General features: G+C 38.9%; 1 protein-coding gene across 4 annotated transcripts in view; it reads right to left on the reverse strand.

Annotated features, from left to right (window-relative positions):
• LOC109106373 (A disintegrin and metalloproteinase with thrombospondin motifs 16-like) overlaps nucleotides 1–13,768 on the reverse strand; it is a 93,110-nt gene that overhangs the window by 31,897 nt on the left and 47,445 nt on the right. For all 4 annotated transcript variants that reach the window (XM_042740469.1, XM_042740470.1, XM_042740468.1 and 1 more), the window contains 3 exons: nucleotides 5,340–5,512; nucleotides 3,764–3,894; nucleotides 1,462–1,585 (listed from right to left, as the gene is read on the reverse strand). In XM_042740469.1, coding sequence (XP_042596403.1) covers nucleotides 1,462–1,585; nucleotides 3,764–3,894; nucleotides 5,340–5,512 — 428 coding nt within the window. The remainder of the gene's footprint in view (nucleotides 1–1,461; nucleotides 1,586–3,763; nucleotides 3,895–5,339; nucleotides 5,513–13,768) is intronic.

Consider the following 13,768-nt stretch of genomic DNA (forward strand, 5'->3'; position numbering starts at 1 on the left):
CAGAACCGCTCGTGGTGTTAGCCAAAGCACTTCATCACAATCTCTCTATACAGCTAGGTTCATCAACCATAACTCCTTCCAGGAGTTGTGATGGATCATCAATTAAGCTTCACACACCATATTTCTACAATGGCCTGGTCCTGCAGGTTTGCCTTATACAGCATTAGGAAGAGTAGACCCTTCCTAACAGAGCAGACCACACAACTCCTTGTCCAAGCTCTTGTTCTCTCCAGACTGGACTATTGTAATGCTCTCTTCGCAGCCTTCCTGCATGTACTATCTAGCCTCTGCAATTGATCCAAAATGCAGCAGCCAGAGTGGTCTTCAATGAGCTGAAGAAAGCTCATGTCACACCTCTCTTCAAAATTCAAGGTACTGATGCTTGCCTACAAGTCAACCAGTGGTGCTGCATCATCATACCTAAATTCGCTAGTTCAGACCTACGCGTCCTCCAGAAGCTTGCATTCTGCAAGTGAGCGATGCCTCGTGGTGCCATCCCAAAGAGGCATACAGTCACTCTGGTGGAACGAAGTGCCTATCTCAATCCGAGCAGCTGAGTCTTTAGCCATTTTCAAAAAACATCTAAAGGCACAATCTTTTTCGCCATCACCTGACCAATTAATACTAGCACTCACCTATTCTATTCTATTCTATTCTATTCTATTCTATTCTATTCTATTCTATTCTATTCTATTCTATTCTGTATATATTGGTCTAATTTATTTATAGAAAAAAGAGACACCTTGCTATGTGCACTGTGCTCGACTAACTGACACTTGTCACAGCACTTGTATATTGTTGCTCTCGTTGGTATGATTGCTTCTACTTTGTAAGTCGCTTTGGATAAAAGCGTCTGCTAAATGACTTAATGTAAATGTAAAATATGAGAAAGATTTTTATCAGACAGCATTTAATAATCACAAAAAAAAAAAAAAAAAACTGAACCTAACATTAAAATTTACAATATTTACATTTTTATTTCCAATTTATTTTTATAAATATATTTTTACAATGAATTTGGAAACCACCGACAGTATGTAAATGTAAGTAAATAATTTATATTTTAAATATTTGTTTGGAAATATATAGATTTTTATTTTATATATATATATATATATATAGGGATAAAATGAGTACACTGTAAAAAAAAACCTTTAAAGGTTTTAATTACAGTAAAACTACCTAAGTTATTTCAACAAGTCAAATCTTGAATAACTTACACAATGAAGCTGAAATTGATTAAATTAATTTGAGTATGAATGAAGTAATGGAAAAATATATATCGCCATGACATTACAGCTATTAAGCATTACTGTATAATTCAAACCAATCCAAATATATAAAATGGTTTTGTGCGTCATTTTTTTTATAGTTTAATGTAATCGTAGAAACTGACGTTATTTTTCCCTGCTCTAATTAAAATGGTGTTCATGTGTTCATAGAGCAAAGGCAGACACGTACGGCTCAAGTAATGTTGTTTGGTATATTGCCCTTTGTAGATCTTGCAGGTGGAGTTGTCGCCCTTGCAGATGCCACACAGATCCGGCACGGCATTGGATCCTAGCACCCTGTCACAGCCCACTCTCTGGAAAACACAAATCAAGCACAAAGGCAGCAATAAAGCACTCATAATCATCATTCCAGTTATAATAGTCCAGTAAAATCAGACAAAAAGTCATGAGATACGAGGAAGTGCCTCCACGGAGCTGTGATTGGCCGATGATGTCAGTGTGATAATGCCAGTGTCCGCAAATTGGGATTAATGAGTCAAAATGGTGGAAATTAACGGGTTAATAATAAAGAAAGCAACTCATCTGCTCAGATATCAGCATTTTCTGTCATGTCCAAATCAAATCGAACTTAAAATAATGATCTGAGCTGTTTTTGTGACTTCCCACCATCATTAAACATTAAACCCAAGACCAGACAGGGGATTTAGACTCTTTATTTCAGATGACCACCACACACCACTGCTACACAAGCTCACGTATAAACATGTTGTGTATAAAGAGGTATAAGATGCTCCAAACTTCAAAGATAATCTTAGAGAAAGAAACACAAGAAGGTAATAATTTCAACATGCATGTCCAAATACACACAGATCAAATGCTCTCAGCTAAATAGCGTGTCCATGTTCAGTGTGTAAAAATTTTCTGTGTGTTATGTTTTCAGTGCAAACTACTTATGTCATCAACTCAAGTATAATCTAAAACATGAAATGACAAATGATTCCAATGATTCATCATTACTGCTTATTTAAACTAAATCCGCTGAGCTTAAGTTGTTCTGGTCCACTGCAATTTGTCACTATTGCATTCTAACACAATTTCTCTTTTAATTTAACAGCAGATTTGAAATGCTGTCAGTGAAATGCAGCAGCTGAAGTCAAATTTAATGGAACTAAATAGTAGTTGGCTCTTTCACCGCAAACATCCAAACTCACAATATGAAACTGATGTGTATTCTGAAGGAAAGTTTTCAGAAAGATGTTTTTATTTTTTAGTTCTCTGAACCAAACTGAGATGAAATGCATTTGATTGCTTTGCCTCTCAAGAGGGATTTCCACAGTAGAAGAAAACATAAAACCAATCACTGGAAGATTTCACTACAGATGAATCTTCTTGAAAATCTCTGGTTTTGATGATAACACACACACACTGTGTCAGTAGTCCATTACCAGAGGAAAACAAAACAACCAACAGCATGATGCTTTTATAATATGTAGCTATGTATTACAACTCAACAAACCACTGGACAGAGAATACATCACGCATAAGTAAAGAATATTTTGCATTTAACACATTTGCAGCTGAAAGTTACTTACACCACATTACTCAGTTACTTTTGAGTTACTAGACTAAAGCCAGACAGTATCTACCAGTGTTGGAGAGTCAAGGAATCAGATGACTTTTTTCAGGTAACAAGTAAAATAACAAATTACTTTTTAATTTATGTGAAAATATCTGAGTTACTTTTTCAAATAAGTAACGGCAGTTGCTTTGTTTCCCATATACTGACTGACAGCTCTCTTGTCTCCATGTTGCGAGAAATCAGGAGTAAGTGCAGTTGTGTGTGCTGTGTAAAGATGATTTCTCTGTAGTTCTATCTAGGCTAAATGTCTCACCTGCACAAAAAAACAGATTCAGTATTCCTCAAAATTAAGAAAAGCAGTAAAATGCAAACTCAGAATAGTATGCAAACCTGCACAAATTAAATGTTAACACAAACATTCTTAATGCATTTTAATCCCATACAATAACTAGAGTCTTTAAAGTTGTAAAAATAAATTTAAATAAATGTAATATTTCTTTCTTTCTTTCTTTCTTTCTTTCTTTTTATTTTATTTTATTTTATTTATTTTTTTTTTTTTTTTTAATAATTTTTTTTATTTTTTTTTTTTTTTTATTATGAGAGGAAAGTGTTGAACTTTCCATTCTTTTGCCCTCAGCTGAAAGGTTTGTTGGAGCTTTTTGAATTGCCATTTCTCAGCCTAAGGCTTATTCATTTCACTTTTGGTGTGAACGGGCTTTTACATTAGCCAAAAATATAACTTTTTTATGTTAAAAACAAACAAGCAAGCCCAGGCCAGAGGAGAAAGAGTAACGCAAAAGTTACATAATGCATTAGGCTGCTTTCCATAAAAGGAATTAAATAATGCAATTAGTTAAATTTTTAGGGAGCAACAAAATATTTTAATGCATTACTTTTAAAAGTAATTTTCCCCAACACTGCTATCTAAAATATTGTGAACATTGTACATTACCTCACAAATGCCGTCAATGCAGACACTGGAGCTGTCCTGTGTGCAGAGTGTCCCATCCTTGACTTTACTGGAGAGGGCGAAGAAGAAGTCATAACCTTCAGCGAAGCAGTAGAGCTTACATACATCCTGATCTGGAACAACACACACACAAACACACATACACACACACACACACACACACACACACACACACTGACACACACACACACACACACACACACACACACACACACACACACACACAAGGAATATCAGGCATGGTTCCCTAAAAACACACGTCCTATAACCTGTGGACAGTAAATTCAAAAGTATTCACCCCTTTGGATTTCTGCTATGTGGCATTCCGAAATTAAAGCATATTTACATAGGATATCTATCTTATATGATTGGTTTGAATAGCCTTACTTGTGTAAACTATTCAATCACACTAGGAACATAAACTCTGAAATCACAGAAAATATGTTAACCAGGTACAACTGTGTTGCTTTCAAATCCATCTGTGTTCAATTGTCTGAAAGCATGTCAAATTTCACTGACTCACTGAGTCTCAAAACTAATGAAGCCCAAGGAACTTTCAGATCAAGCTGAAAGGAGGAAAACAGCTGGAAATGGTTATAGAAAGTCTGACAAAGCTCTGGATCTTCATAGAAACACTACAAACTCTGTCCCAGCTCAATCTCTTCATTAACTCGCTTTACAATCAGAGGAAAAAAAAAAACTGGTCGGCAAGACTGTTGAAGAAGCCCCATCCCCATTCTAAACCATAATAAGTGCTTGTTTTTGATGAGTATGCTAAAGTGTATTTGCATTTCACAATGGTAATCTCAACCCAAATTCCTAAAATCTGAATTGTTGATATGAAATGTGGTTCCAGAAGCAACAAGAATATGGATCCAGCAACATTTCCTAATTAGGAAAGTAATCAAGAATGGAAGAAATGGCAGAATCATGCATTGGGATTGTTTTTAATAAGGAACTAAAAGACTTGTTTCCATTAACGCCAACATGGATGAAGCCAAATACAGAAAGACACTTCATGAGAACTTGCTCTGTCATCCAACGATCTGAATTCAGTTTGAAGATCCATTGACTGAAAGCACATGGTAAAAACTATGATATAGTTTGAAATACATCAGATTTGTTATAGAACCTGATCCAATTTTATCCATCTAAATCATAAGGCATCAAGACACTTTGTGCTGAAGAACAGAGATTCCAGTCATACCTGCGTGAAGATGCATGACTGTAATCATTTCTAAAGGACCGCGTAGAAACGAATGACTTTGGGTGGGGGGTGAAAAATGTAAAAAAAAAAAAAAAAAAAAAGAAAGTGCATAAATGTGTTGAATTTATTATGTGGTGGAAGGAAGACAAATTTTCCATGTGTTACAATTTGGAAGAATAACAGAAAGAAAATGTGAAAAATTCAAGGGGGTGAATATTATGTGAAGGCTGAACATACTTCACTTCATAAACATAATACAATATATGTTTTTACGCAGATTTTTGTAAAATGCACTGGCTCATTTCTTTCAAAAGATCCCCTCAAACGATAGAAATACATGTGTATACCAACCGTCCACACGTGTGTAGGGTTTCCACTTGTAGTGCCATCCGCGGAAGGGTCTGCTGTTGAACTCTGCACACTGTGCAGCTCTAAAGTCCACGGCGTTTTGAGGACAGTCAGCGGTGTTACACAGTTTATAAGAGCGAGACGAGCCCGCGCAAAACCTGCCACCATACATGGGCCTGAGAGAGAAGAAAAGACGGGAAAAGAAATTGATCACAAGACACATCCTGATTTACAGCAACTTCATTCAATCACTCATGGTTGCCAAGCGGCTGTAATGTTTGTTGTAGTAATGAGATGCATTGCCAGTGAAATTAAGATGTCATTCTATTTTGACAAGGAATCCATTTTCTTGACACTTAAAATGGAATTTCTGCAGAGGAAAGTGTTTGTATATAAAGTGCAGCAGTGCATAAAGCATCTTATGATGAACAAGATGAATGATTATCAGAGCATGAATCGAACTCTCTTACAATGCCAGCAATTTTCCATGCAGCAGTTTTTATTACATTCCTGCTTGTGGGAAATGAAAAATCAAGTAGAACTACAGTATTTCACAGGATCAGATGTATCCCAATGTCTCCATTTCTGTTAGCTTTCCTTCTTCTATAGAGAGTTTCATGGCATCTTGTATATTCTACCGGATGCTAACGCCAAGCTTGCTTTGAACGAACTTCATGCGGCCATTAGTAAACAACAGACTGCTCACCCGGAGGCTGCTTTTATTGTTGCGGGAATTTTTAATCACTGCAAATTAAAGACAGTGCTCCCCAAATTCCATCAGCATGTTTCCTGCCACACCAGAGGAGACAACACTTTGGATCATGTTTACACAAACATTGATGGAGCTTATACCGTGACCCCCCTCCCCCACCTCGGACAGTGTGATCACCTTTCTTTGTTTCTCACCCTTAAGTATTCACCCCTCATCAACTGTGTGAAGCCATCAGTGAGGACCATCAAAGTGTGGCCAACTGGAGCAGACTCTTTACTTCAGGACAGGTTTCAATACACGGACTGGAGTATGTTTGCTACTCGGGCTGCCTGTGGCTCTCACACGGACATTGATATCTATACCTCCTCTGTACTGGATTACATCAACACCACCATTGACAGTGTTACAACAGAAAAACAGATCACAACGTACCCTAATCAGAAGCCATGGATGAACAAGGAGGTGTGATTTCTGCTGAAAGCCCGCAACACTGCCTTCAGGTCAGAAGACGCACAGGCCTACAGCAAATCCAGGGCTAACCTGAAAAGGGGCATCAAAAAGGCCAAGTACTGCTACAAGCTGAAGGTAGAGGAACACTTTTCCAACTCTGACCCCCGACGCATGTGGCAGGGCATCCAGGTCATCAGCGACTACAAGTCAAGCAACTCCGCTCCAACGGTCACAGACGTCTCCTTCTTTAACGAGCTAAATGACTTTTATGCTAACTGCAACAACGACAAGGCTGCTGGCCCGGACGGCATTCCTGGACGTGTGCTTAGGGCATGTGCAAAGCAGCTTGCTGGGGTCTTCACAGACATTTTCAACCTGTCCCTCACCCAAGCAACTGTGCCAACATGCTTTAAGTCCACATCCATTGTGCCAATACCAAAACACTCCTCCCCGATGTGCTTAAATGACTACCGCCCCAAAGCACTCACACCCATCAAGTGCTTCGAGCGAATGGTTCTAGCACACCTCAAGGACTGCCTCCCACCCACACTGGACCCACACCAATTTGCTTACCGTAAAAATAGGAGCACAGAGGATGCAGTATGCACAGTGCTGCACTCTGCACTCTCGCTTACTTGGACAATAACAACACACATGTACGGGTGTTGTTTGTTGACTTCAGCTCAGCATTTAACACCGTCATTCCCTCCAAGCTGACCACAAAACTTGGAGACCTGGACATTAACCCTCTGGAGTCTAAGGGTATTTTTGGGGCCTGGAGAAGTTTTGTCATGCCCTGACATTTGTGCTTTTTTCAGTTTCTTATAAATATCTAAATGGGCTAAAGTCTAATCTCACTGTAATCAGCACAAACTAGGCTATAATAATATGTGAGCAGCATGTATGTACATGATTGTGTTTTTGAGAAAAAAAATGTTATGCGTGGTTAGGTGAAAGCTAAAAATGTTAAATTCACTTGAATAAGGCAATAAAACACATACAGAAAATTGGTTCCCAGGAATTTTGAGAATTGTAGCTTGTAGCCTAGAATTTTTTTTTTCTAAATGATGTGAAAACTCATCTTGTTTACTCACTTACAGAAAACATATATTGATTTAATTTTCTAAGACACTTTTTGTTGGTAAAAGTCATATGCAAGTAGGCGTCAACTATCATGAATTCACACCTGAGAAGACAAAGGCCTGCATAATGAGCTGCATAATGAGCCATTCAGTCAGCTGTGTCACTGAGAGGGATGAGTTACAAGAAAGAATGTGAGGACAAAATAAATGTATATAATTTTATGTTTTATGTAGTTTATTTAGAATATATTTAATTATCCCACAACATAATTTAATATTCACTTGTGAGTGCAGTTAAACAGTTTATTAGGAACAATCAAAGCTGACTTTGAAACCTGAATTTTTTGCATCATTACTCCAGTCACACAATCCTTCAGAAATCCTTTTAACAATCTTATTTTCTACAAAAAAAAACATTTATTGTTATTATTATCATACATTATCATTATTATTATTATTATTATTATTATTATTATTGTTAATGTTGAAAAGAGCTGAGAATATTTTTTTTCAGGTTTTTTAGGGGGGATAAATTGAAAGAACAGCAATGATTGTTACATTTGTTACAGTTACATTTATTGTTACATTTATATTATTTACATCAAGCTTTTGAATGGTATAGTAGTGTATATTGTTATTGAAACTTCATAATATTTCACTTGATTATACATTTAGTCAGGAATTATAGTTTGGAAAAAGTCCTTTGGAAAAAGTCTAACTAGTAAAATGTTTACACGTTATGTGAAAACTAGTACAAGTATATAAATAAATAGAAAGAGACTTACTCATGTTTATGATCTCTGCTGAATAAAGTGCTTCATTCTTTTTTCTGAGGAAATCCAAATCTCAAATCCTCAACCACATCACATCTTTTTGGGGTGAATTATGTCTTATTCCTCTCATCGCGAAGCAAACAGTAAAATAATAAAAACTTGAAGAACAGTCTCGCGCTGCGTTGTCTTCTGTTGTGTGGGCGTATTCAAAAGCCGCGCGCTTCAGTGAAACCTTTGAATCTCAAAAGCGCGCTCGGCGCGGGGGCGTGGTCGCATTAGAAGATAATGAAGGGAGACGTGAAAAACGGACATCGCGTTTGTTTTTCATATGGATTACTTTATCACAGAATATTTGTTTTCAGCAGCACTTGTTTAGTTTAAAAGTAGACATGTCAGGCTTTCTATAGATATCTCTCTCATGTCTCTTCGTTGAGTATTCACAGAGTTACAGTTCATTTTAATGATGCATTTGTATCTGAAGATCAGCGCAGACAAAGGCTGCAGACAGCACTCCTTGTTTGTTATCTTTATTTTATAAGTGCACAAAGTTTTGTTGTTATTATGTCTGTATACAAAAAAAAGTAGACCCTTTACAGATTCGATTGATGTATTGCTCTTATCTGTACGATCAAAACTGAAAGTGTAACTTAAGTTCTTTTCGGGGTTATCAGGAGAAAATACCCCAAAACGCGTATACGCGTTAATCGACTCCAGAGGGTTAACACCTCCCTCTGAAACTGGATTATGGACTTTCTGACCGACAGACCTCAGCATGTTAGGTCAGGCCACACCTGCTCAACCACCATCACACTCAATACCGGCGTACCACAGGGCTGTGTGCTGAGCCCATTCCTTTACTCCCTTTACACCCACGACTGCAAGCCTGCGCTTGGATCCAAATCCATCATTAAGTTTGCAGATGATACCACGGTGATTGGCCTTATCTGTGACAACTATGAGACTGCCTACAGGGAGGAGGTACAGCACTTGGCCACATAGTGCGCTGACAATAACCTGCTCCTTAACACCAGCAAGACAAAGGAGCTCATTGTGGACTCCAGAAAGAAGAAAGGAAGCATGCACGACCCCATCCACATTAATGGGATGGTTGCTGAACGTGTCTCCAGCTTCAAGTTCCTGGAAACCATCATCTCGGAGGACCTGTCCTGGACTACAAACACCTCCAGCCTGTTCAAGAAGGCTCACCAGCACCTCTTCTTCCTCAGGACACTGAAGAAGAACCAGCTGTCTTCAGCCATCCTGGTGAACTTCTACTGGTGTGCGATCGAGAGCATCCTAACCAGTTGCATCACAGTCTGGTATGGGAACTGCTCAGTTGCTGACCGCAAGGCACTGCAGAGGGTGGTGAAAACTGCCCAATGCATCACAGGGACACCACTTCCTGCTATTGAGGACATCCAGAGGAAACGCTGTCTACGTCGAGCTCACAGCATTCTTAAGGACTCCTCTCACCCTGACCACAGACTGTTTAACCCCCTGCCCTCTGGGAGGCGCTTCAGGAGCCTCCGGACAAGGACCAGCAGATTCAGGAACAGCTTTTTCCCTACAGCTGTCTCCTTACTGAACTCTGCCCTCTGACACCCCCCAACGCTCCCCACACCACACACACAGACTGATTAATCATCCTTATTAATAAATATGTTTTATTTATTTATTTATTTACAAACATGAAAAAAAACAGTAAACTTGTTATTTACTGTCTGTTCATCCAGAATACTGAGTAATCCATTTGCACACTGAAATATTTTCTATGCACTTTACCGTCCATTGCACTAGTGTAAATGATGTTCATTTGTTCATAGTTTCTGCTTATAGTGTACATACACTTTTACATAATCCATCTGTATAGTATGTTCATAGCACACCTATCTGTATATCATGCTGATAGTATTTAAAAATCTGTAAATTATATCCATAATACTGCCTTATCTGTATATTTATTGTACATTTGTACCATATTGTAGACCTTGTATATTCTGTACTTACTGCTTATTGCACTTCTGGTTAGATGCTAACTGCATTTCGTTGCCATGTACCTTACATGTGCAATGACAATAAAGTTGAATCTAATCTAATCTTATCTAATAATCTAAAAAGGCTCAGGCGATTGGCTGAAAATGTGTGTTTCCATGAGCAAAGAGGAGAATTCGTACTTCTGAAGAGTTTTGTGCTTGCCTTGAGATAAATGGGAATGCTTTAGCAGACTGGGAATTACAGAGATTCTTGGTTCAAACCAAGTCCGAAATATTCACTAACTTTTTGTTTGTATCAAAACTCTTAAATAAATAAATAATACAAATTTAAATCAGCCAATCAGCCTAAAAATGTACACTACTATTCAAAACACTGGGGTTGGAAAAATAAGATTTTTTAATTTATTATTACTGTTTAAAATAGCTGTTCCTCTTCAGGAACTCGAGCTGCGTCAAAGCTCTTTGGGAATGCCCTCTGCATGACCACGCTCTGAATCACACGTGTAGTCAGTCCAATGGAAGGGTGAGACGTCACGGTTCGCAGTTGGATCTGCAGGAGGGAATGGAGACAGGCGGGTCCCCATCTGCTTCCTCACCCACCAGATCCGCCTAATCTCTTCATTTTGGAAGCCTGTTCTGTGGCTACTTCCTCCCGGGATGAGGGCTCGACGCTCCGCCTGTCTTCCTCCGAGGAGATTGATGTGGGCCAGGCCTTTCTCAGCCAATCTTTTCATCCCTGCCTCTGATTATTATGGGAATGTGGCAGGGTTGAGTGAGCGTGGCTACAGGCTGATGCCCTGGGTTGAACAGACACTAGCTAGCTATCTGTCCCCAGGGGCGGCATCATCCTTAAAGGCTCCGACACTGCCCTCCAAGCAGCTGCGTACAACAGTGCTGGTGGGCAAAATGTACATGGAAGCGGTGCAATTCTGCACACAATGTCTGTGTTACAGGTGTACCAGGTAGACCTGCTTAAGGAGCTAGACGAAGAGCTTAACTCTGATAACATCACAGAGTTAAGAAGAACTGCTAATCTCACACTCTGCACCACCAAGGAGACTGTCCGTGCTATTGGGTGTTCCATGGCAGCTATGGTGGCAGCGGAAAGGCATTTGTGGTCAACCCTGTCCGACATGAAGGACACTATCAAGACTACATTCCTTCTGGTGATATCTCTCTAAAGAGAGTCAGGGATTTACAAGCCTTCTCAGTGGCTCCTTCCTATCTTGACTTTGCACCTGGCCTGGCCAAAGTATTTCTATACACTTGAGTGGGGTATGTCCCTAGGGTGCTTTCACATCTCTAGTCCGGTTCATTTGGTCCGAATCAAGGGCAAACAATTATACATTGTAGCATTTTTCAGCTTTTTTGGTCCCTTTTCACACCACACTGATTGCTTTGGTCTGAACCAGTTGAAACGAACCAAAATGCAGTCACATGACAACCAACATCCACATCACCCATGACGTATTTCCTAAACTGCTTTTCGATTGGTCAGAATTTACGTGCAGGAAAATTCCAAGAGGAAAAGCCAGCAAACAACACGGAGACAACACAACTATGGAGAGACGACTGCGCGGGCTGGTATTGTCCCTGGCCATAATCTATTACATTGTTTGTATACACCACAATATGCAAACAATACATTTCTATAATGAAGCGCGGATGCGGCTTGAAAACAAAGTTCTGATGCACTGCAAACGGCGAGCGGGCATCGCTCGTAACTTCAAGCGGAGGCGTGCATTAATCCACGAGCTGCCATGCTAAAGTGTAAACTGTCAACTGTCAACAAACACTTCCTCATCCCATAATGACTACTGCAGCTGGTTTAGTCCAAAAATGATCAGAACTTTTTGCAGTTGGGTCTGTTCGAGGTCAGATCACGTTCTCACCACAAACAAACCGCTCCAGAGTTCGTTTGAAAGCGTACCGAGACCACCTCTTCAAGCAGGTCTCGGTACGCTTGTTTGGTCCGTCTTTCCACGCACAGTACCTTTGTCAGATTATATGGTCTAGATATGCGACCCACTACAGGCGTTTCCTTTCCCCTTTACCCTAGCTACACACACAGGCAGGGATATTGAAATTCTGGTTGCATGGGCATTCTCGTTCCCAAAGCACATCGACACAGCTGGAGTTTCTGAAGAGGAACGTCTCCAGGTTATGTATGTAACCATGGTTCCTTGAAGGAACGAGATGCTGCATCTCGGTGCCATACTTTCGGCATCCCTGCCAGTGCTTGCTTCATTCCTAGAAGCTGACACCACATGTGCATTTAAGCTTCCTGGTTGATAATGTCACCCACCCGTGGGGTCTCGCCCTTCCATTGGACTGATTACACATGTGATTCAGAGCGTGGTCATGCAGAGGGCATTCCCAAAGCACTTTGACGTAGCATTTTGTTCCTTCGAGGAACCATGGATACGTACGTAACCTGGAAACGCTTTCTATCTGAATATCTGTTCAAATGTAATTTATTTCTGTGATTAAAGCTGCATTTTCAGCATCATAACTCCGGTCTTCAGTGTGACATGATCCTTCAGAAATCATTCTGATATGCTGAACTGCTGCTCAAGAAACATTTCTTATTATTATCAATGTTGAAAACAGTTCTGCTGCACAATATTTTGTGGAAACTGTGATGCGTGTTTATTTTCAGGATTCACAGATGAATAGAAAAGTTCAAAAGAACAGCATTTATTTGAAAAAGAAAATGTTTGTAACTTTATAAACATCTTTACTGTCACTTTTGATCAATTTAATGTGCCCTTGAAGAATAAAAAAAATGTAAATAAAAAATTTAAAACAAATCTTACTGACTCCAAATTTTTGAATAGTAGTGATTCACTGCAAAAAGATAAAACATTAAATAATTCATTGAAGAAAAATGAATCTGCACACTTTTTCCATTAAATGAATTCTTCCAAAAGAGTACAACTCAACACTTTCAATATTTAATTTGCTCTGTATCCAAGAAAGGATTAATATATGATCTAATCCAGGGTTCCTCAATTAGTTTTCGCCAATGGCTGAATTCTGCCAACATTAACAAGCCAAGGGCCACTGACCTATAAATTATTATTATTATTTTTATTATTACAATTATGATATTATTGTTGCTTTTGTTAAAATTATTAAAATATGGTCACAAGATAAATATTCAGATTCTTTCCCCCCAGTAGTCTTTTTTATTTAAACAATTATGATTTTTTTTGCATTTAGATACAGAAGAACTTTGCCTGTTGTATATTAAAAACAAATAAACAAACAAAAAATTTGGATCTCCATGTCTGCATGGAATATATTTTACCTCAGATCTTGAAAATAAATTAGGCCAAAGCAAATGTTAAAACTGTGAACTCACTGCGAACCAACATCCATAACAAAGATGGTATCACTCACTCACTCTCTCAAAACTGTT

The sequence above is a fragment of the Cyprinus carpio genome, chromosome B16 (genome assembly GCF_018340385.1).
Source record: "Cyprinus carpio isolate SPL01 chromosome B16, ASM1834038v1, whole genome shotgun sequence".
NCBI lineage: Eukaryota > Metazoa > Chordata > Actinopteri > Cypriniformes > Cyprinidae > Cyprinus > Cyprinus carpio.